At 49.1% G+C, this 22,033-nt stretch overlaps 1 protein-coding gene across 4 annotated transcripts in view; it reads right to left on the minus strand.

Moving 5' to 3' along the window:
* MSI2 (musashi RNA binding protein 2) overlaps positions 1-22,033 on the minus strand; it is a 430,970-nt gene that overhangs the window by 77,519 nt on the left and 331,418 nt on the right. For all 4 annotated transcript variants that reach the window (XM_025361542.1, XM_025361540.1, XM_025361543.1 and 1 more), the window contains one exon: positions 11,001-11,083. In XM_025361542.1, coding sequence (XP_025217327.1) covers positions 11,001-11,083 — 83 coding nt within the window. The remainder of the gene's footprint in view (positions 1-11,000; positions 11,084-22,033) is intronic.

Raw genomic sequence — 22,033 nt, forward strand, 5'->3', positions numbered from 1 at the left:
TGAACCCGGGAGGCGGAGCTTGCAGTCAGCAGAGATCCGGCCATTGCACTCCAGCCTGGGCAGCAGAGCGAGACTCCGTCTCAAAAAAAAAAAAAAAAAAAAGTGTGGCACCTCCCTGCACTCTCTCTCTTGCTTGTACCTGCTTTCGCCATGCGATGTGCCTGCTCCTACTTTGCCTCCCCCCATGAGTCAAAGCTCCCTGAGGCCCCCGCAGAAGCCCAGCGATGCTGGCACCATGCCTGTACAACCTGCCGAACTGTAAGCCAACTAAACTTCTTTCTCAAATAAATTCCCCAGTCTCAGGTATTTCTTTATAGCAACGCAAGAACGGCCTAACACAGAGAGGCTTCCCGGCTGGTCACTGTGGATACTGGAAAGTGAGCGGAAGAGACCCTCCCTTCTCCCTTCCCCAGACATCATCATCAGGCACTGTCCTTGTGGACAGGGACCAGTGTGTGGTCAAGCACCAGGAGACCTACTTGTACATGGTAACTTTTCTTGTTCTACTGCAAAAAGGTCCTCAGGGATGTGGGACCCGCCCATGCAGTCTACAGAGGAAAGGGTTACTATGCAAACGGAAATGGAGCTGCCAGCTTTGGCACGGGAAGGCAGGCAGCAGGAACGTCTACTTTCCAGGACACATGCATGTTATAAATGGCCCAGACCTGTTTGCAAAAGGCATTGAGAGACCTATTAGATTTATAATCTTGACTCAGTAGGGTTACTCTGGGGAGGAAGGCATGCACTGTTTATTGAGTGCTATCCATAACTAGGCACAGCCACAACATCCTCATGTGTGTGTGTAATTTTCATATATTACATAACATATATACATAATGGATATAAAGTACAGTGCCTGGCACACAGAAGTCCTCAAAGAAAGTCCACGGTTGTCAATTCCCTCACTGCATGGAGCCTCGTTTCCTCTGTGCGATGGCCTTATCTGCCTCATAGTCACAGCAGAAAAGGACACAGAGGTTCCGAGGAATGACTCGCCCAAGGTCACAAAGCATAGCCAGAATTCAATCGTAGACCCCCAGCTTCAAAACCTCTGCTCCGTCCTCTAGGTCTCTGGCTGCCAGCCCCACCCCACCCCACCGCACACAGCCTTTCCCCACACCCTCCACCCAACCCTCAAGGCCTATCTAGGTCTAGTTCACAAAGCCTTTCCCGATGCTAGCTTCCACAACTGATCTCCTCACCACTTCCAGAACTAATTTCATCCACCATTTCCTCTGCTCAGTGTTTTAATTACAATCAGTGATGGCAAAGTGAAATAGGTCATAAACCAAAACTAAACATTAAGCATCTACTATTTACCGAGCAGGGGCTGGGTGTGGACACAGAAATGAATGCGGCTGAGATGTGGCTCTTCCCTCAGAGGTCCTCAGAATCTAGGCAATGGGTAGAGAGGAGCTGGTCCCCAGTATCACCTGAGATGCACTCCAATAACTGCAGCCCCTGCCCTGCCCAGATCTGAGAGAGGGTGCCTAGTCTGTTATACAGCAGTCTAGCCTAGGGCTAGGGCTAGGGCTCCTGGCTTTAAATCTCTGTTCCACTTGCTGGCTCTCTGAGCTGAGACCAGCTGACTAACTTCTTCGCACCCCCATGTTCTCATCTCTAAAACAGTGACAGCTGTGCCTACCCCGTAGGGCTCTCAGAGCTAATCCTATAAAGTGCTTGCACTGGATAAAGTTGGTTGAGTCACACCTTGCCCTCTCCACATGGAGCCTAGGTGAGTGCCTTTGAAGGTGATGAAGTCAGTTCACATCTGTGTTCACTGAAATCCCATACTGGGGAGTGAAGAGGAAGAAAGAGAGCAGCAGCCTCCCCAGCACAGCAGATTCTTAGCACACAGTCATTGCCCTTCTCCCTAACCCTCCCCGCACCTGTCAGCCAGGTAGGTCCCATCTCCCTGCTTTCATCAGCAGGATGTGTAGAGAGAGCTTCCCAGGCTGCACTATTTGGGGAAAAAGCTGATGGTGGCAGCAGCAGCTGTCCTCCTTTTCATTTCTGGGAACCTGCAAGGGCATTTCAAAGTGGAAAGAAACCTCAACCTCCAGCAGGTGCTCAGGTTCCGCCACAAGGCTGGAGGAGTGCTTACCCCAGTGCACGGTGGGCTGGGCCAGAGGCCCTGCACGGGGCCTAACTTCATTTATTTAAGAAAGGGAGAAAATAAAAGGTATGGCTTGAGTCTTCTTTTCTCGGCAGAGCAGCTGAAAGAAGAGGGCAAAGGAAGAACCAGGGACAGAACTCCCAGGCCCTGGGGAAACTAGAGTGGAACTAGAAGAGAAATTGGCAAGAGTCCAGGCAAGAGACACGCTACTCTGGGCTTGGTCTCTGCAGCTGCATACGGGCGCAGACTGTTCACGCCCTGCCTTCTGCGCGGGGAAGAGGCAGAAGAGAAGGGGGAGCAGCCCCTCCTAGTGGTCTCCATGCTCCCCTCTCATGACCCTGCGCCCTGGGGGTGAAGTAGGGGGACGCTGGTGGCAGCACGTTCAGAAAAGCCCAGAGGCACTGGGTGCTGAGACACTGAGGAGACAGACCACTGCCCTTTCTGGCCCAGCCCACACTGACATCACTAGAGGACAGATGGAGGGCAAGCGAACCACTCAGGCAACTGGGAGGCCACTCCCTGCAGGCCAAATTACTTCTGCCTAAAGAGCAACAAACATTTACCACCGAACCACCCGGCCTCCCCCAACACACTAATCACTCTGCTCTCGTTAACACAGCCTGTACACAAACAGCATGTGCACGCGCTCGCCTGTGTGATGCGTGGGGGGCAGGATCTCTCCCTCTCCCACGTAAACACCAGATTCATTTATTAAATGCCTCTCTGGCATTTCCTTTTTTGCCTTCATCCTGCTTGTTTAATATTGCATTTGACATTCTCATTTTATAAATGGCAACAGAAGCAGAATGGATGGCTAAAATTAGCTTACGAGTGAGAATGATGCTACAAATAGGATCGTGAATACAGAAACCTAGTTAATTCCACCCACATTACCCGCCCCCCTCCCGACACACAAATACACCCACCACTTTGGAGCTGTCTTCAGGGCTGAGGAGGAGCAGCTGGAGGGAGTGGGGGTGAGCCCAATCACTGGGCACCCTGCCAGGTGGCAGGGCCCAGAAGCCGACCCTAGCCTGGGGCTGGCCTCCATGGATGGGCTGGTCACAGCACCGCAGCCCTGAGTCCAAGAGGACACTTAAGGACTCTCCTCCCTTCTTATCCTTCTGCCCTTTCTTCCCTAGAATCCCCGGTTCCGAGTCAATCCTCCAGGTATGCCCTGGGCTGAAGGGTAGCAGGCCTGAGATCTCATTAGGCTTTGCTCTTAGAAGTGGATTTTTTTGGAACCTTCCTAAAGAATGAGTCAGGTGAAGAGTAGGACTCAGCTTTTCCGGAGCCTAGACAATCACATCCCTGGGCTCCTCCTGCTTTGGGAGGTGCACCACCTCCTCTCCTAGGACCGTCCCCAGAGGCACTGAGAGTGCCTACCTCATACTCTCCATCCCTGCCCCATAGACTTGGGACCCAGTCCTGCCCAGGTCCTGCACACTTGCATTTTACTGACTTACAATCTGCTGAGGACCTCCTTACCTGCTAACTCCATATTTCCTTGGTAAAATAATTCTAAGAATGATGACGACGATGACAGTGGTGATATCACTCTGATAGAGCGTGCTATGGCCTGGCTCTGTTCCAAACCCTTATAAGTCTTAAGTGACAGCGCTCTCTGAGGTAGGCACTACCACAACCTGTTTTACAGAAAGGGGAACCACAGAGCCAAAACACGTAAGTAACTTGTTCAAGGCCACAAAGCTGGGAAGTGGAAGGGGGTTCAGCACTGAGGACTTGAGGCACCCTCTACCAGGAAGGCCTCCCTGGTTGACAGCACCCTGTTCTGACCATTGTGTCACTCCCCACCCAGGGGCTCCCCCAAAGAATGAAGGCACTGACACTTTCCATAGGCTGCTATACCCAAACTCTGTGCCTGTTTGGGGCACCCCCTTTCTACTCCAACCCTAAAAATGTGTGCTTAATAGTGAAACTGGCTGACCATTTGGCTAAATGCCTTTCATTGGACCCCTGTAGACAAGGAGCACCCTGAGTGGACCTGCTCTGAGCTAATTAGTTTAGTCCAGGAGTCAACAAACTGGCCAGCAGGCCAAACCCAGCTGCCATGCGTTTTTGTAAATAAGCTTTATGTGAACACAGCCATGCCCCTTCATTTACATATTGCCTATGTGTGTGCTACAATGGCAGGGCTGAATAGATGTGACAGAGACTCTCTGGCCCTTTATAGAAAATTTGCTGGCCCCTGGCTTAGGCCCAATGGGGGAAACTTGAAGTTATCAAGGGCTGATGCCTTCAAGGCTACCCAATTACATACCCTACAACAGAACAGGCTGAGACCTCCAGGTATCAAATCAGAGCTTTACATAAGCTGCAAAAAGCAGCCATCCTCAACCTTCTGATTTCCCCGAGGAGCAAACTGGTACAGACAGGTAGGGCACTCGCCTGTGGTCACAGAAACACCAGCCGTGGACCTGGGATTCAGGCTCAGGTTCCAAAGCTCTCTTGGTGCCTCTAAGTGACCCAGCAGGTCCCGACTTGGGGACAAGGGCAAGTGCACCTCACTCAGGAGAATCGAGCCCTTTACCCTAGCAGATGCATGCCTCATGTGTCTTCTGCAAGCAATGTTCCAAGGCCTGCACCCAAAGGGAAAGGGCATGGTGAGGGGCGGGAGCAGTCCCTGGCACTGAGAGCTTCCTCCGGGAGATCTTCGGAAATCTGGTCTCTGTTTGACCACAGAGGGAGTATGGAGTGGTGCCAAGAGCACCAGACTGGCCTGGGGGCCCAGGTGCCAGGCCCAGCTTGGCCCTATTTGGCCTGGCTCCATGCTCCCTTCATTCCTAAGTCCCTTCCTTCTGATGATGGCTGGTCTATTTATTACCCACAACTCCCACATTATCTGTCATTAGCAGTGGCCCTTGCCTGGTGCTTCTCAGACTTTAATGTGCACACCAATCACTGGGGATTTGTCAGCATGCAGATTCTGACTCTGTAGGTCTAGGGTGGGACCTGGGACTCTGCATTCCTAACCAGCTCCTAGGGACTGCCGAGGCTGCTGGTACATGGACCACACTTTGACTACCAGCATCCAGACCTCTCATTCCAAGACAAGGGACAACCAAAGTAGCTGTATCCATGAATTACTTAGCAAATTTCTATAAATCCTATCACCTTAAAGGAGTGAGAAAAAGGACTATTTAAAGCAGGGGTGTAGCCAGGTGCAGTGGCTGACACCTGTAATCCCAGCACTTTGGGAGGCAGAGGCAAGGGGATCACTTGAGGCCAGGAGTTCTAGACCACCTGGCCAACATGGCGAAACCCTATCTCTACTAAAAACACACAAAAAATTAGCTGGGCGTGGTGGCGCATGCCTATAATCCCAGCTACTCAGGAGGCTGAGGCATGAGAATCACTCAAACCTGGGAGGCAGAGGTTGCAGTAAGCCAAGATCGTGTCACTGCACTCTAGCCTGGGTGACAGAACGAGACCCTGTCTCCAAAAAAAACCAAACAAACAAACAAAAAAAAACAAAAAAAAACAGCAGGGGTGTCCAATCTTTTGGCTTCCTTGGGCCACATTGTGGAAGAATTGTCTTCAGTCACACATGAAATACACTAACACTAAAGATCGCTGATGAGCTTTAAAAAAAAAAAAATCTGCAAAAAAATCATAATGTTCTAAGAAAGTTTATGAATTTGCATTGGGCTACATTCAAAGCCATCCTGGGCCACATATGGCCCGTGGGTCATGGGTTGGACAAAGTTGATTGAAAGTAATCCTGTAGTAGTATTTGTATGAAGCAAATAAAAACTCTTCTTGATATTCACCCATCATATAAATCCATATTTTTCAAATATTAGGTTGGCCTAAATGGGCAGCAAGGTATAATGAGAAGAACAGAGGGTTCGGAGCCAGAATGATACAGGTTCAAATCCCAGCTCTGCCCCTTAGAACTGTCCCACCACAGGAGATCCACTGCTACTGAGCTCTAGTGAACCCCTCTGTAAAATGAGATGAGGACCCCAGCTCAGGATGTTGTGAAGACAGAAGGAGACGGTGCGCACGTAAAGCACGGTCCCAGTGCCTATAAGCACCGATTCCTTCCTGTTGAATCAGGTGTGAGGAAATGCTCTACTCAAGATGCCCTCGTCCCAAGCATCTTTCAGGCTGTACCCACGCTCTCACCCAACGAGGGTGGTGATGGCTCCCCAACATCATTTCAAGTTCTAGGCTGTACTAGGCCTCTGCAGATGCCTGGAGGTGGCTCTTGTCAATTCTCACCTCCCTTCCTGCTGCTGCCCGGCTCGTCAGGAGGCCGCTTGAAGGCTGGGCTCTGGCAACTCATCAAGCAAGTGTCGCTGCTGCTCAGGGGCTGCTTCAATCAGGGGGACGCTACGGGAGGCATCATTAGCTGCACCCGCACTGGGGCACACAGAGTAGCCAGGGAGGAGCCCCTCTCTAGCGGGTCACGAGGCGGCTCTGTGCATGCATTTGTGTGTGTTTATTGATAAAGAGCCACATTTGCATTTCACTCTGGCTTGGAGAGCTTGTGGGTTTGGCCCTGAGCTTGGATGGCAGTCAACTCCTGGCCCATGCTTGTCACTTATCTGTGCTTGTGGCAGTGGAGGAAGAGGCATGGAGATCTGGGACCTGTAAAACCCAAGCGTGGTTCTTCTCCCTAGCTGGGAATCTGGCTTGTCTCCTCCGCTCTTCTACTAGGATAACGTGGAACCGCATAGGCCACAACAGAGCTGACTGGGCCCAGCCAGAGAGCCTTGAAAGTCCCTTTTGGCCTGAAAAGGGCACACAGCCTGATAGGTACAAACACGAGCTCTGGAGTATAGCTTTCTGGGCTTGAATTCTGGGGCTGCCATTTGCTGACCATGTGACCTTGGGCAAACTGCTTAACTTCTCTCTGCCTCGCCTTGCCAATCTGTAAATGCGTATAATGATTGAAGAGTAAGTGAAAATCAAATGAAATAAGATGCATGATGCATAAAGTGTTTAGCAGAGTATGTAGTTTGTACCACGCAATGTCAGCTACTTGTGGGATCTTTATGTGCGAAAGGGTGTCATGTGGGGTCTTTCTGGGCATCCTCCTGCCACCGCCTCTGGAGATGACCTCCTTAAGGCAGGGCCTACATGGGGAATGAAGGGAAGGGTTCCTGTGATCCCCACTTCCCAAAGACTGTTATCCTGGTCCCCTGCAGAGCAGAACGACTCATTCCCGCTCCTGGCCCTTCTGCATGGTAGAGAAGGACCTCCATTTAAAAAAATGCCCAGGAAGCGACTCCCCAACCCAATTAGATGGGAGATGGCTTTAGGAACTATAAAGTGCCTCACAGACATGTGGTCCTTCAGTGAATCCTTTATTTAGTCCACAATTATTTATACAGGGTCTCCTAAGTGCCAGGCACAGAGACTGAATCAGAAGACCTGGACTCCAGTCCTATGTCTGTGACTAATCTGCACTAAGACCTTTCCTATCTGTGAATATCAAAAACTCATGGCTCCAGTATGTACCGGGGGGGCAGCTATCTGCCACTTTCTGCCAAATGCCCAGAAAGATCGCGAGGGTTTGAGGAGATGGGTCTGTGGTTTCACAGCACAGTCCTGTTTATGAAACACTCCTATACACGTTCTAACAATCATCTGTGTTCCTGCTTGGCAGTCTTCGAGTTTTCAGTTTTTCCGGATATCTCATTTGAATTCTGTCCATAGACCAGTTTAAACTCATTTCCCTTTCTTTGGGCCTCAGAAGTAGAAACCAGTATCACAAAAACCAAAACAACTCAGGATTCAGGCTTCTCTTCCAACACCCTTTAAATTCCATCCTTCTTCAGAGGAGGGGAACTGGCTGGAGAAATACCTCTCAATGACAGCACGTGGATGATGGCAAGGATGATGGCAAGAGCTAACACGGATCAAGCTTGCACCCTGTGCAGACACTGTGCTAAGCCCTTTGCTCATGGTATGTCACCCAGTCTCTAACAACCCAGTGAGGCAATATCATTACCAGCCCTGTCTTACTGGAGCTCAGCAAGGCCCAGAGTTCTCCTCCAAAGTCCTCTCCCAGGGCCTCTAAACTCCCCACCTTGGAGCTCACAACTGTTGGGCTGTGCTGGGAACATGGACCAACACCTCCAAAGCCTGTGATCCTAATCACTCTGCCCCCACTTCTTCCTCTTGTCTACTTCCATCTTTACTCATTCTCCTGAAGAACAAGTACTAGCCCCAGATTCAAAGGCAAACACAAACCCTTGCACTAAAAACCCGGTTACGTGCACCTGACATAGTCAACCTCCACCTGGGTGGGAGAGAAGGCGATAAACATGAAATGGGAAAATGGCTGCAAACTTCTTTGGCTTCAAGCCAGCCCCCATGGGTTCTTTTTCTGGGGCAGAAGCTCTACTTCCTGATTGCTGCCCGGGTCATCTGGGGATTCACCCTCCCACCCCCAAGCTCCAACAACTGTCTATACAGTTCCTTTGACACCAGTAAGCTCAAGACCTATGCTCCTTCACTCTCTGGGTAGCCTGGGACCTATCCCCTGAGGCTCAGTTTCCCAAGATAAAACCTTTCCCCATCTGTGTCTCAGGTTCATTTCAAAGCCTGTCAACAGTGAAGGGCTACACATACGCATTCAAGGTGACACACGGAGCAACGTCTTTCTGGTCTACATCTGGCCTCTCCTGATGAACCCTTAAGCCTTGGCAGGACAGGAACGGCATCTGCTGCCTCTTCTATTCCCCACTGCCCACTGCCCAGCAGCCTTAGTGGAGCCTGTCAATGGCGCGCTCTGGCTAGGATAAACAAGGTATCCGGGACTGGATACAAGTTTCATTTAAGTCCTCTGTCTCTCTCATTTTAAAAACAGCTAATACTGGTTAGGCGCAGTGGCTTATGCCTGTAATCCCAGCACTTTGGGAGGCCGAGGCAGGTGGATCACTTGATGTCAGGAGTTTGAGGTCAGCCTGGCCAACACAGTGAAACCCCGTCTACCAGAAATACAAAAATTAGCTGGGTATGGTGGTGCACACCTGTAATCCCAGCTACTTGGGAGGCTGAGGCAGGAGAATTGCTTGAGCCCGGGAGGCAGAGGTTGCAGTGAGCCGAGATCACACCACTGCACTCCAGCCAGGACAACAGAGCAAGACTCTGTCTCAATTAAAAAAATAAAAATAAAAATACCAAGTGGTAGCCTACCAAGATAAAAGTACCAACTGTAAACTTGCGTTGACAGCTGGGGAGCAGAGAAAGCCTATGAGGGGACCTGTGTTATTCCTACACACTTATCTCCCTCCTACCATTTTAATGTCTGAGCTGATGCCTCCAACATACAGTATGCAAAAAAAGAGTATTTTCATTTCAGATGCATATGATGGCAAGGAACAATATGAACAATATTATTTTAGTGCCCTGGGAAAAAATTAGCAAGTCAAATATTGAATCAGGCCTGTAGCACCACATGCTAAGCAGATTGCTTTGATCTTATCCACACTAAAAGCTCTATTATTGAATTTAAAGTTGGTGAACACATATCAGACCAATATACAATGCATGTCTGAATGCATGTTTCAGAAGCAAGAAATGTTTTGACAAAAGGAAGAAAATATTAAAGTTACAGCGGCAATTGAAACACAAATTTGCCCTCCCTCTTCTCTTGAGGCTGGAGGCTCTCATAGCCAACCAAAATGTTTTTGCTCCGAAGGACCTGCTGATGGTTCCAGAAACACCTGCTGAGCTTCTGTTTTTCTGGAGCCAACAAAGAAGGGAATTTTCACCCCCCACTCAATCTGAAGAAAGGAGTTTGAGACTTTGAGTGCGCAAATGCTATGCATGATATGGCACCCTCTGGTGGCCACTGATCTGGGAGGCCTACATGACTTCCCAAACTTCCAGTAATCCAACCTTCCTTTCTTTTGAGGCTGCTGTGGCAGAAAAAAGAACTTTAAAGAGCCAAAGAGAGGGAAGGAAGCAGCTGATCAAGAGGGCAGAAATTAATTGATGGCAAGGGAGGGAATGTTAATTTTCTAGCAGGACCCAAAGAGAAAAACAGTTTGGTGCAGTAAACTTCCTACCTAGGATATACCCCTCAAAAGCTGCACAGCAAAAAAATATCCTAAGCCAGGTGTCAGCAAGTTACGACTCATAGGTCAAATCCAGCCCCTCTGCCTGTTTTTGTAAAGTCCAAGAATTAAGAATGGTTTTTAACTTTTTATTTTATTTTTATTTTTCTGAGACAGGGTTTCGCTTTGTTGCCCAGGTTGGAGTGCAGTGGTGTGATCATGGCTCGCTGCAGCCTCAACCTCCCAGGGTCAGGTGATCCTCCCACGTCAGCCTCCCGAGTAGGTGGGGCTACAGGCACACTGCGGCCCACTAATTTTTTTTTTTTTTTTTTTTTTTAAGGATGAGGTCTGGCTATGTTTCCCAGGCTGGTCTTGAACTCCTGGCCTCAAGTGATTTTCCTGCCTTGGCCTTCTAAAGTGCAGAAACTATAGGTGTGAGCCACCATGCTTGGCCTGGTTTTTACATTTTAAGTGGTTAAAAAATTAATATTTTGTGACCTGTGAAAAGTATATAAAGTTCAAATTTTGGTGTCCATAAACAAAGCTTTATTGAAACACAGCCCCACTCCTTCATGTATGCATTGCCTATGGACTCTACTCAGCAGAACCGGGTAGTTGCAGTCAGCTGTATGGCCTGCAAAGATGAAAATATTCATGACTTGGCCCTTTATAGAGTTTGTCCACCTCAGTATGAAACAACTGCTACTGTTCACAGGACCAGACCCCGAGCATCTAGCCCCTCCCCACCCCTGCCCAGCCCAGCCCGATGATGGGCTGGAGCAGTCTGCAAGACGGGGTGTGTACGTAGAGGAAGGGGGTGTTTCATTTCAGCACAACCCCTACACACTTACCATTTTATTATTGATTTCATGGAAATGAATCTCACAGACTTTCTCCACAACATCTTCATTCTCAAAAGTGACAAAGCCAAACCCTAAAGGAAAAGAGAGAGAAGAAAAAACAAAGAGAGGTGGGGTGAGTTCAGTTCTGGCAGGCCCACGTTTTTCTCTGACATCCTGAGGTCTTGACAGCCTCCCGGTCTGGGGGTAGGTGGGCGGATCCTTGGGAGGGCCTTGAGGTTGGAGGCAATGATTTCTAATTTGTACGGAGCACCCTTCCGACAGCGAGGAAAAGTTAATGATTTCACCCACAAGCAGCGGGCACTGTGTGGTTTACATTTGCCCCGAAGCAAACAAGAAATTTACTTGTCTGTTATTTACAAGGGTCAGAGCCCCGCGGCTCTGTGCACCGCAGCAGGCGGGTGGGCTAACGAGAGCCTCGTGGATCACTGCGGGGCCACGCTTGCCCTTTCCGCGAGCAGCCCTGGCCAGCCCTCGGGTCGGCCTCCAGACGGAGGCGGTTATTTGTCCTTTTCTTCCTGAATTACTTCCTCTAATACCTCATCAGGACATCCTGAGGCCTGGAAGAAACTATTAAAAGTTTCAGGCCTCTGTTCCGCACAGGCATCCTTTTTCTACTGCTGCTTCAAAAGCGCCGTGGATTTGGGGCAGTTTAAGACTGTTTGATGCCTGCTGTCAGCCCGTCAGCTATCCACTGTATTTACTCGGCTGGAGACTGGCTTTGCTAGACAAGCTGCACTGAAGAATTTTGGCAGGCGACTGCTGCTCAGTATCCTCAGTTCCTCTCCCTACCCTCCTGCCCCTTTCTTTCTTCTCCTCCCGCCTCCGACAGCGTTTCCAGCATGTGGCCCCATCTGTGACCCCACTCAGTAAGTGCTGCTTTACCACGTGGCCCCACGCAGGGTTGCACCCTCCTTGGATGGGATGCAGCTGCCACGTGGTAGCACTAACATGGCGAGGGAGCACAGGCAGTGGGGGCAGACACACCAATGGGGAGACTGAGACCTGGCTTCCAGTTCTCACTGTGCATCTACTTTAGGTTTAGTCTGGGGAAGCCCCTTCCCCTCTCTGAGCCTCAACTTTTGCATCTGCAAATGAAGGTGGTAGAACTGGACCCTGGGTTTCACACCTCCTGTCACAACCCAAATCAGGATTCGCAAGGCTGTCTGCTGCCATCTGAATGTCTGTGGCTACCCCCCACTGCCCCCGACATCCCCCACCCAGATTCATGTTGAAATCCAAACTCCCAATGTGATGGTATTAAGAGTTTGGGCCTTTGGGAGGTGATGAGATTGTGAGGATGGGGCCCTCATAAATGGAATTAGTGCCCTTACAGAAAGACACTAGAAAGCTTGTTTTTTCTCTCTACCATGCGAGGATGCAATAGGAAGGCAGCTGTCTGTACACAGGAAGGGGGCCCCTCCCAGAACTGACCGGGCTGGCACTCTGCTCTTAGACGGCCAGCTTCCAGAACTGTGAGAAATACACTGTTTTTCATAGACCTTGGTACTTCCTTATAGCCGCCCCAACTAAGACACTCTTCTCCCGAAAGGTACGAACCTGGCTGAACACTAAGCTAGACACAACAAGCAGGAAGACAAAAACTGAATGGCTGTTCTATCACAATTATATTATGATAATTGTGTTTCCAGTCAATGAGTAAAATACAGATGCTTCCTTTTCAAGCTCTCTGTCTATTTTGGGTCTCTGCAACACAGGACGGAGAGGGAATTTCTCGGGTCCCTTCTGACTTTCCTGCATCCAACTCTAACACCACCTTCTTCTAAGGAACACCAGGAAACGGGGAGCTGATAGGTGGAGCTCCTTTGGCATAGCTCCTGCAGGGACTAGCAGATTCTTCGGTACGAAAATAAAAAAGGCTACTCTCTGCTCTCAAACCATTTCCAGTAAAACAGAAGGCTAGGACCACGAAACACAGCAATCGCGATCTTTATTATGCCATTTGCTACCACCACACACCAAATAGTGGGCCAATGCTCCCAGCATACACAGTCCACTGTTGTATGTATACACAGTCCCAGCATACATAAGGCAGCATCAGACATACCATGAAGTGGACATGAGTGTCTGCTGGAGAGGCTCAAAGATGGCAAGTTTCTCCCAGTGTCACCCAGTAAAAGCTAGGTTCTCAGTCACCTCAGAGGCCTGAAGCAGACATCCGACATGATACGTTGTTTGAAATGCCGTCCAACAAAAAAACCTTTGACCAGCCCTGCCCGCTAAACCAGGTCCTTTGAGAGAAAGCTACTGGGAACACTATCCTATACCCTCTCTTTGGGCATCTCCTTCTCCTTGGCCTTTGGTCCCACTGATCATTGCAGAGCTGGAGAAGAGCCGCAGCAACACCGTCCCCACGCCACTTCTCTTTGGGCTTTGGCGTATTTGTTCCCCAAGTGCTGCTTTAAGTGCTTTCAGTTTCCTGCGGGCGTTCAGCTCACCCTACCGGGGTACGTGTCAGGAATTCTGGGTTGGGAGGAGCCTTAAAAACATCAGGTTAAAACTCCCACCCAGTCAAGGACCCCTGAAGCACTCAGCCAGGGACTTAATCTTTTTGGTTAATCCCCTTCACCCACCCCCACCCTCCTAGGGCCCAGATCCCAACCGGCCCCAGGAGAATGGATTAAGAGCCAGCGCCCTCCTGAAATTCCACAGGGAGGGAGGGGCGGCACTGCAGAGGCCGCAGAATTTGGCCAGCGTGACTTCAAGCCAGAGCACCCTGCAAGAGGGTGACGCTGGGGTCTTGTTCTCTGAGGGTCCTCAGGACGGAACAGGGTCCCTAACACACACTAAGCGCTGAGTGAGTGACTGAATGAGCCTTTTCTGCTCCTCCAGGTTCTGAGCATCTTGCTGATCCACTTGAGTCACTGCTTTGCCTCAAGACTGATTCCGCTCTTCCTTCTGCATTTACCAGCTGCCACCTGTGCTAGGCATTGTGAAGGACGCCGAGATCAACAAGGCAATGGCCCTCTGCTTGCACAATTCACAAACAGGCACGAGTCAGAGGATCTCACGCAGGGAGAGCCTCTCCCTCCCATTCCTCACTTCCAGCCTGCAGGGCACTCTGGGTCTCATCTGTCTTTGAAGGTCACCCGTCTGCTCCAGCCCCCACGCCCAGGCACCTTGCAAATAAAACAAGCCAGCATAGGCCAGTTTTCAAGGAACCTCACTGCTAATTAGGACAAGTGTAGCAGGTTGAACAGTGGCCCTCCAAACATACATCCATGTCCTAATCCCTGGAATTTATGAATGTGACCTTATTTGGAAAAAGAGCTTTTGCAAATGTAATTTAATTAAGAGTCTTGAGAAGAGATTATCCTGGATTTAGGGTGGACCCTAAATCCAATGACAGGTGTCCTTAAAAGACAAACAGGGGATATTTGAGACACAGAGAAAGAGAAGAAGGCCATGTGAAGACAGAGGTAGGCTGAGAATGGAGTGGTACCGCCACAAACCAGGAACACCTGGAGCCTTGAGAAGCTGGTCTTCCAGAAGGCAAGGAACGACTGTCTCCCAGAACCTTTGGAGGGAGTGCAGCGCTGGCTTCCAGAACTGTGAGACAAGAAGTTTCTGTTGTTTTAAGCCACCAGGTTTGTGGTAATTTGTTATGGCAGCCACACAAAACGAATACAGCAAGGTTCTAGGTTTCAGCCACCCCCATATCCCACACAGGGGGGCCGCACACGACCTCCTCCTGCCAGGCCTGCTTACTTGGCCAATCATGCTGCTCTGGACTGAAGGCAGGAGAGAGTGGTTGAATGAGAAAAACCCGTTCTGGCTATGGGGAAAGAGCATGAAGTCAGTGCCACCAGTGAAGGGCACCGCTCCACGAGCCAGAGGACAGCCTGGTTTAAGGCCACCTTGCAGCTAAGCAAACACACTTGATCCTAGAATACAGGCCAGAGTAAGTCAAGTCACCATGGCAGGCCATGGCTGAGTTCCCTGCCATGGGAGCTGCTTTCCTGCTGCAAACCAACTCCTTCCTGGGCCACTGCACAAATCACCTCCATACCATTCCGGACTCTCTGATGCCCCAGTTTCCCACTCTGAGATGGGAAGAAGGGCGACTGAGCTAGGAGACAGGAATTAAAATGCAGACTGTTGCACCGGGAAGGGTCGGGGCAAGACTCGGGGCATCATTTCAAATTCTGACTCTGATATTCTCCCTGCTGGTCCTTTTCCTAACCCCACAGGACTCAAAATTCAAGTATCACAAAAATGATTTTCCTGATTAGAGGAGATAGCCTGGATTTCAAGCCTGTGTACCCTGAATGCATAACAATTCAGCGATGCCAAGACTCATTTGCCGTATTTTAAAGACCTATATCATTTCAACATCTCTGTCTGTTTGGCCCGAGCACAGAAAACAAACTTGATTATGTCTAAAATATTTATTTATTCCATTTGGGGAAAGCAAAGAAGCAACAGAACACTTAATTATCAATAAGTGTTATTCCTTAACATATAATCATTTTTATTTTACAGATGCATTAGCATTTACAACAAATTAGTAACTTAGTGGTGAATAACCCCCAAAATGAATTAAAATGAGCAGTGGAGGACAAAAACAATGGGGTCAGAAATTTGGGATAGAGTGATGGGTGGGAAAAATCCTTTTGAAATAAGTATTTTACTGTGGTAAAAATATACCTAACATAAAATTTACCATCTTAGCCTTTTTTTTTTTTTTTTTTGGAGACAGAGTCTTGCTCTGTCACCCAGGTTGTAGTGCAGTGGTGCGATCTCAGCTCACTGAAACCTCCACCTCCCGGGCTTGTGCGATTCTCCTGCCTCAGCCTCCCAAGTAGCTGGGACTACAGGTGCACGCCACCACACCCAGCTAATTTCGTATTTATAGTAGAGACGGTATTTCACCATGTTGGCTAGGCTGGTCTCGAGCTCCTGACCTCAGGTGATTGCCTGCCTCAGCCTCCCAAAGCGCTGGGATTATAGGCATGAGCCAATGTGCTCGGCCATTATAGCCATTTTTAATCACACAATTCAGTGGCATTAAGTACACTTAAAATGCTGTGCAGTCATCACCAGTATCCACCTCCTGACCTTTTCTGTACCCATTAAATAACTTCCCATTTCCCCCTCCCCCAGCCTTAGTCACCTCTATTTTACCTTTTTTTTTTTTTTTGAGACAGGGTCTCAGTCCTCTGTCACTTAGGCTAGAGTGAAGTAGAACAATCTTGGCTTATTGCAGTCTCAATCTCCCAAGCTTAAGCAATCCTCTTATCTCAGGCTGTCAGGTAGCTGAGACTACAGGTGTGTGCCACCATGCCTGGCTAATATTTTGCAATTTTTTTTTGTAGAGATGGGGTTTCACCATGTTACCCAGGCTGGTCTCGAAACTCCTGGGCTCAAGTGATCCTCCTGCCTCAGCCTCCCAAAGTGTTGGGATTACAGGCATGAGCTACCACACTGGCCTATATTTTACCTGTTATGACTATGAATTTTCCCATACAAGTGGCATCATACACTATATGTCCTGTACTGTTGTGCCTGGCTTGTTTTGACATAGGTTTTCAAGGCATCATAGTCTTTTGAACAGTCTACTGGCTGTACAGGGGATTGGGGAGAGCTGGAGGACAGGGAGTCGTGATTATTTCCTTCTCATTGTCCTAAAAGAGGGCCCCACAGAGAGTCAGAAATGGAGCCTCATGAAGGCCCATCAAACTGAGGTGTAGCAATCGGGTAAAAGATACACACAACTATCTTCACTCAGCAAGGGGCCAGATAAGCTGTGTGCCCCCAGAGAGTCCCTTTGCCTCTCTGGACCTCTAAAAGAAGCAGGCAGAAGCAGGGGTCCTGCTCCAGCCCCTGGCAGGATGAGGGCTCTAGTCCACGGTGAGTCTGTGAGGGCTGGCACTGCATCGGGGCCCTCTGGGTTACCCCTGTGAACATCCACTGCTCCCTTGGTCGTAAGAACCAGAGAACTCCTCCCCGGGTATTTAAACTCACTCAAGCCCCCACCAAGAATGGCGAGGAGATCCAGGGACTGACAACCAGGGGAGGTGGGGGAAACAAAGGGCCAGAACTTGGGGGACAAGAGACTAGTTCACCAAATTGGCATCAGCAAAGTGGCACCTGCCCCCCCTCTCCTAAAGCCCCCACCTTAACACTGCACCCTACACTTCCAAGGGGCTCCAGAAGTCAGCAAAGCTGGGACAAAGAAGGTGATGGGAAGGTTAACCTTAAACACCAGTGGTTTAAAAATGGGTATTAATAGGGTAGCAGTTGACAGGGAGCATTTAAAAATGAAATTCTAGCATTCTCTTGAATGAAGCTATTATTAGAAACTAACAAGTGCGTGCTATTTAAGAGATAAGCATTTAACAGTCAAACCTTTTCCTCCTCTTTTATCCAAATGAACAAAACTAAATATTCATCTGAATAATACAAGGCTACAAAAAAAAAAACAACAAAAAAAACACATACACAGAAGAAGAAGATCGAAATCTGAAAATGAGATACCTCAAAATGAAAATGACCTGCTCCAAATGCAGTCACCGAGGAACATCGACAGTTAACTTACAAGAGAATTTTTTTTTAGGTCAGAGAGAGAAAGATGGGAACAGCCTCCTCCTAGCCTCAAAAATAATTTTCTTCTCTTATCATATAGGTCAATGAACACCAATAGGCAATCATGTAGTATCTAACGCATCTTCAGTGAAAATCAATGCAAGTCATGAGTTAACACACTTGGTTAATGGAGAAAAAAAATGAGGGAAGAAAAAACCCTAGATTGTCAAATTTATTCTGAGTATCCCATGAGAAATTAAAGGTATGTGTACTTAAGAATATTTATAACTCATGCAACTTCCCTCTCTTGCTAATAACCCAGTATTTGGGGAAAGCAATATTCATGGTTTGCTTCCAGCACACACGAATCCCTTGGGTTTGGGCGTGGGGAGCACTTTCTGGTTTGAAAATCCTTTTCATCCATCATCCTACCTGGTCCTCAAGGCAACTCTGCGAGAGGCAGGGCAGGCTCTGCTACTGTCATTGTGCTCAGTTGCGCTGCACAGTTCAGTGACTCATCCATCGTGACATGGCCACTAAACCATGTTTAGCAGGAGCTGAACCCAGGAGTGGTACCCCAAGTTACTGTCATACTCCCCGCTACTTTTCTGGAGCAGACTGTCAGGGTCTTCTTTGGATCAGTAAGTGTTCAGGGCTGGATTTGGTGGCCATATGGCTCAGAGACTGTGAGAGGGGCCGACCTGGCAAGGAGGCATGGTGGTCTGCTTGCATCGTCACAAGTCAAGTCCCAGTTGGCTGTGTGTCCATTGGCAACCCCACGCCTCAGGCTGTCCCCAGCCCCAACGTGGAACATTTCTAGGTCACCTCCACGACCTGTGACAGGTTTGGCAAGTCAGCTGTCCTGCAACCCTAAACTTGGAAGGTCTGAGGCCCCACCTGGAAGCACGGAAGAGATAAGTAGTGTGCACAGATGCACGGCAGACATGGGTAGGTGGCATCACATGGCTTGGCTTTGCTTGAAGAAAAATATAACTCAGAAAATCAATATGTTCCAAGGAAAAAAACAAGCTACCTTTTCAAAAGCAGCAGCATGTTTCTGATTACTGGCTGCCATGTTGGGAAATCACTGCACGACAGCTTGGTTTCAGTGAGAGCCAGTTGGGGTTGCCATTAGAGGTTCCTGGGCATTTTCAGACACTAGGTATTGGGAAAGGGTGGGTGACGATCAGCCTGTGTGTGCTTTCACACCCAGGTGCCAATGTGGACTCTATAAGGTGGGAAGGGCTAGGCTTCCTTCCATTACAACTCACATCTGTTTCCCAAAGGCGGTTATTGAGGATCAGTCCACATTCTAATAATAACGTTAAAAAGAGAAAGCTCATCTGCCCTTACCGAGCAGCCACTCTGTAACTCAATCTTCATCCCCAGCCCCACCCTGGGGAGCATGAATAGAAATGATCGTTCCCACTTTACAGATGAAGAACTGAGGCCCCGGCGGGACCCTGTGTTCTCTCCCCTGCAGCCCACCTTCTTCATATGAAGGCAGACTGTTCCATACTCATCAACTCCTACCTTGTCCAACAACTGCATCCCTGAACCCTGTCCCTGCCATGTTTCCCTGTAAGAACATCTATGAAATAGGCAAAAGCCCTCGGTCCTCACAACCCAGCAGACGGAGGGCAAGGAGAGAGTGGGGAAAGATGCGGTCATCCACTCCAGCTCTCTGTTGGCTTCCCCTGCACCCTGAAGTATCTGATTTCTTAAACGTAAGAGCAGGGAAGGAGGCACTGGGGATTTTCAGAGATACACAGCAAAGAAGACCTTCACACAGAAAAACAGCTAGACCATCTCCTAAGCCAGTCTAACTAGGATGAGCACAGCAGAGTGACTTCTCTGAACCTTTCCAGACCCCCAACCGCAGATGTACCTGAAGTAGGACCGGGATGCCAGACTCGATGCTAGAGGTCTCTTTGCAGCCAACTGGCTCTCAAATGAGTCAGCTGCCCTGGAGGGATGGACAGAGAAGTGCTCACTTCCCTAGCCTTATTAAGAAGAAAGAAAAGGGGCAGGCAGGCTGACCTGAGCTGCACACAGCACCCAGCCTCGGGGATGGTTAAGAACAAAGACTTCAGGTCAGGAGGCCATCAGAGGCAGATACTTGAGACTGCCCTCCTGGTGGCCAGTAAACAAGCCCATGATGGATTCGAGGGGTCTGCGGGCATGCCCTCTTAGCACAGCCCTCCCTCCTCCCCCATATCCTTCTTCCTCCCTCACCCCAGAATAAGCAGCCTCCCTTTGGGGTCCCTTCTGAACTGGCCCTCCTTCTCTGCCATGTCCCCATCCCCTCCAGGGTGGCATCGCAGCCCCTCCACTGTGGCATCCTTCATGCACCTGCTTCCTCGTTTACACCAGTAGTTTGGCAGCTTGTTGCTGTAAACTATAATAAAATGCCTTTCCAAAAAATGAAGGAATGTGACCAGACACGCCAGACATCATGATATTAAAGCCGTGTCAATTAATTTCTCCCCCTGCTTGATAAACGAGCCCCATTCCATCTCTTAATAATGAGGAGAGAAACAAGAAAAGTTGACACTTAGTTTAATTTATTTTCTCAACTTGCCTGGTCATATTTCTTTCTGCCTTGCAGAGCTGGCTGGGGCTGCGGGGAATTACAAGTGGCTCGAGCACCAGGCAAGGCAGAGATCGGCGTGAGTCGACACGGGTCTCCTTTATTCCCCAACACGCTTAATCAGGAGGGGGAAAGTGACTTAGTGAGCCAGCTCACACCTGCGCCTCTGCAGCCACCTTTGGGGCTGGGAGGAGTTGGGTGGGGGGCAGGGAGTGATCTCAGGTGTGTGAGGAATCAGATAACAGAAATGGCACTATCAGATTTCCAATCTAGTTCCATGGAACTGCACAAGACTGCATTCCCTAAATTAATATTAAGCTACATTGGCGGCTTTTGCCAGAGGGGAGCCAATTTCTCAACTGGAAAGGTGCTTTTCTTTCTTTTCAGCTCAGGGATGTGCTGGCCAACCCTTGACCTTGAAATATGAGGAGAACCCTTCTAAAAGTCAGATGCCAACCATGAACCACCAAGTGTTTCATTAGGCTTTAGTTACAAAGAGTTTTTTCAGTTGGCCACCATAACCTGGCGACCATTTATTTATGGACACTCCTAGACAATATATCAAGGTGGGGGTGAAGGCCAAGTGTGCTCCTAGACCAATGTTTCTGGGTGTGGTCCTGCAGCAGAATCTCTCATGGGGGAAGGGCTTGTCAAAAATGCAGATCCCTGGGCTCTGCCGGCTCCTAACATGGTCTCAGTGGGTGTCGCCCAGGAACCGCGTTTTTACCCAGGTCTCTGGCAATTCTGATGCTGATGCAAGCCTGACTCTGCCCTATGCTTCCCAATTCAGGACAAGCTAAGTGGAGACCATATGGTAAAAGAGAATCCAGAACTCTCTACAGGAAAGAGAATTTTGAGGACCTCTTACATGAAGTGGGAAACTTTTTTTTTTTTTTTTAAGAGATGGGATTTTGCCATGTTACCAGGCTGCTTTGGAACTCCTGGCCTCAAGTGATCTTCCCATTTTGGCCTCCCCGAGGGCTGGGATCACAGGCATGAGCCACCGTGCCCCTCAATAACGCTGTCGTTAAGAAGCCTCTGAAATCCAAGGCAGACCAGGGAAAGACAAAGCTGTTTTCTCCCAGGTTCAGGAACCTGTTCACACTAAAGTGTAAATGACAGATCCTGCTTCCACTCCCAGAGGTATGGGCAGGTTGCCCGAATCAAATCCTTATGCGAAAGCAATTAAGTTCCACTTTAGAATTTCAAACAGGCATCAGGCACTAGGAGATTTTTTTTTAACTGATGGGTGCACCTCCCTGAGCTTGTGAAATTAGACAAATGTTTACAGAGCTGCATTTTATAAGGACAGACGGGGTGGGGGTATCCTAAAAAGAACCACCCAGGAGGGAAGAAAGGGAGGTTAGAAGGGAAAAGAGAGAGAGAGAGAGAGAGACCTCTAACCATCCTCAAACCATTTTTCTAAGAGAGAAATCTCTCATGAATACTGATAGTGTGATTTGAAAGTGCCTGCGGCTGCAGGGAAAGGGTGTCTCATCCCAGACTCTTGTTAACTGAGTGGGAAAAAGCACCTGTGATCCAGGCCCGACAACCCCAACCTCATTTAATTCCGAGTGCGCTCTATAGCAGTGATTCTGTGAATGACACTTGTCAGGGCAGCAGATTAGTTCACAAACCTATTTTTTGTGCGTGGTGTTCCATCTTGGTCGGGAAAATAGTCAGTTCTTGGCGAGAGAGAAACATATTACTGCTGTTAAGTGCCAATATAAACTCTGGGACGCAGTGGTAAATTCACCAAATTAAATCGCTAGACAACTGGCTCAGATCAGGACCCCGGCAGAAGGTGCCAGGACTGCAGCTCGCGCCCAGCGGGGCAGAGGAGGCTGAGGTCGTGCGTGCAGCTGGAGCAAGGGCACGAGGACGTGCC

This window comes from Theropithecus gelada, chromosome 16, assembly GCF_003255815.1.
Source record: "Theropithecus gelada isolate Dixy chromosome 16, Tgel_1.0, whole genome shotgun sequence".
In the NCBI taxonomy this organism is placed as follows: domain Eukaryota; kingdom Metazoa; phylum Chordata; class Mammalia; order Primates; family Cercopithecidae; genus Theropithecus; species Theropithecus gelada.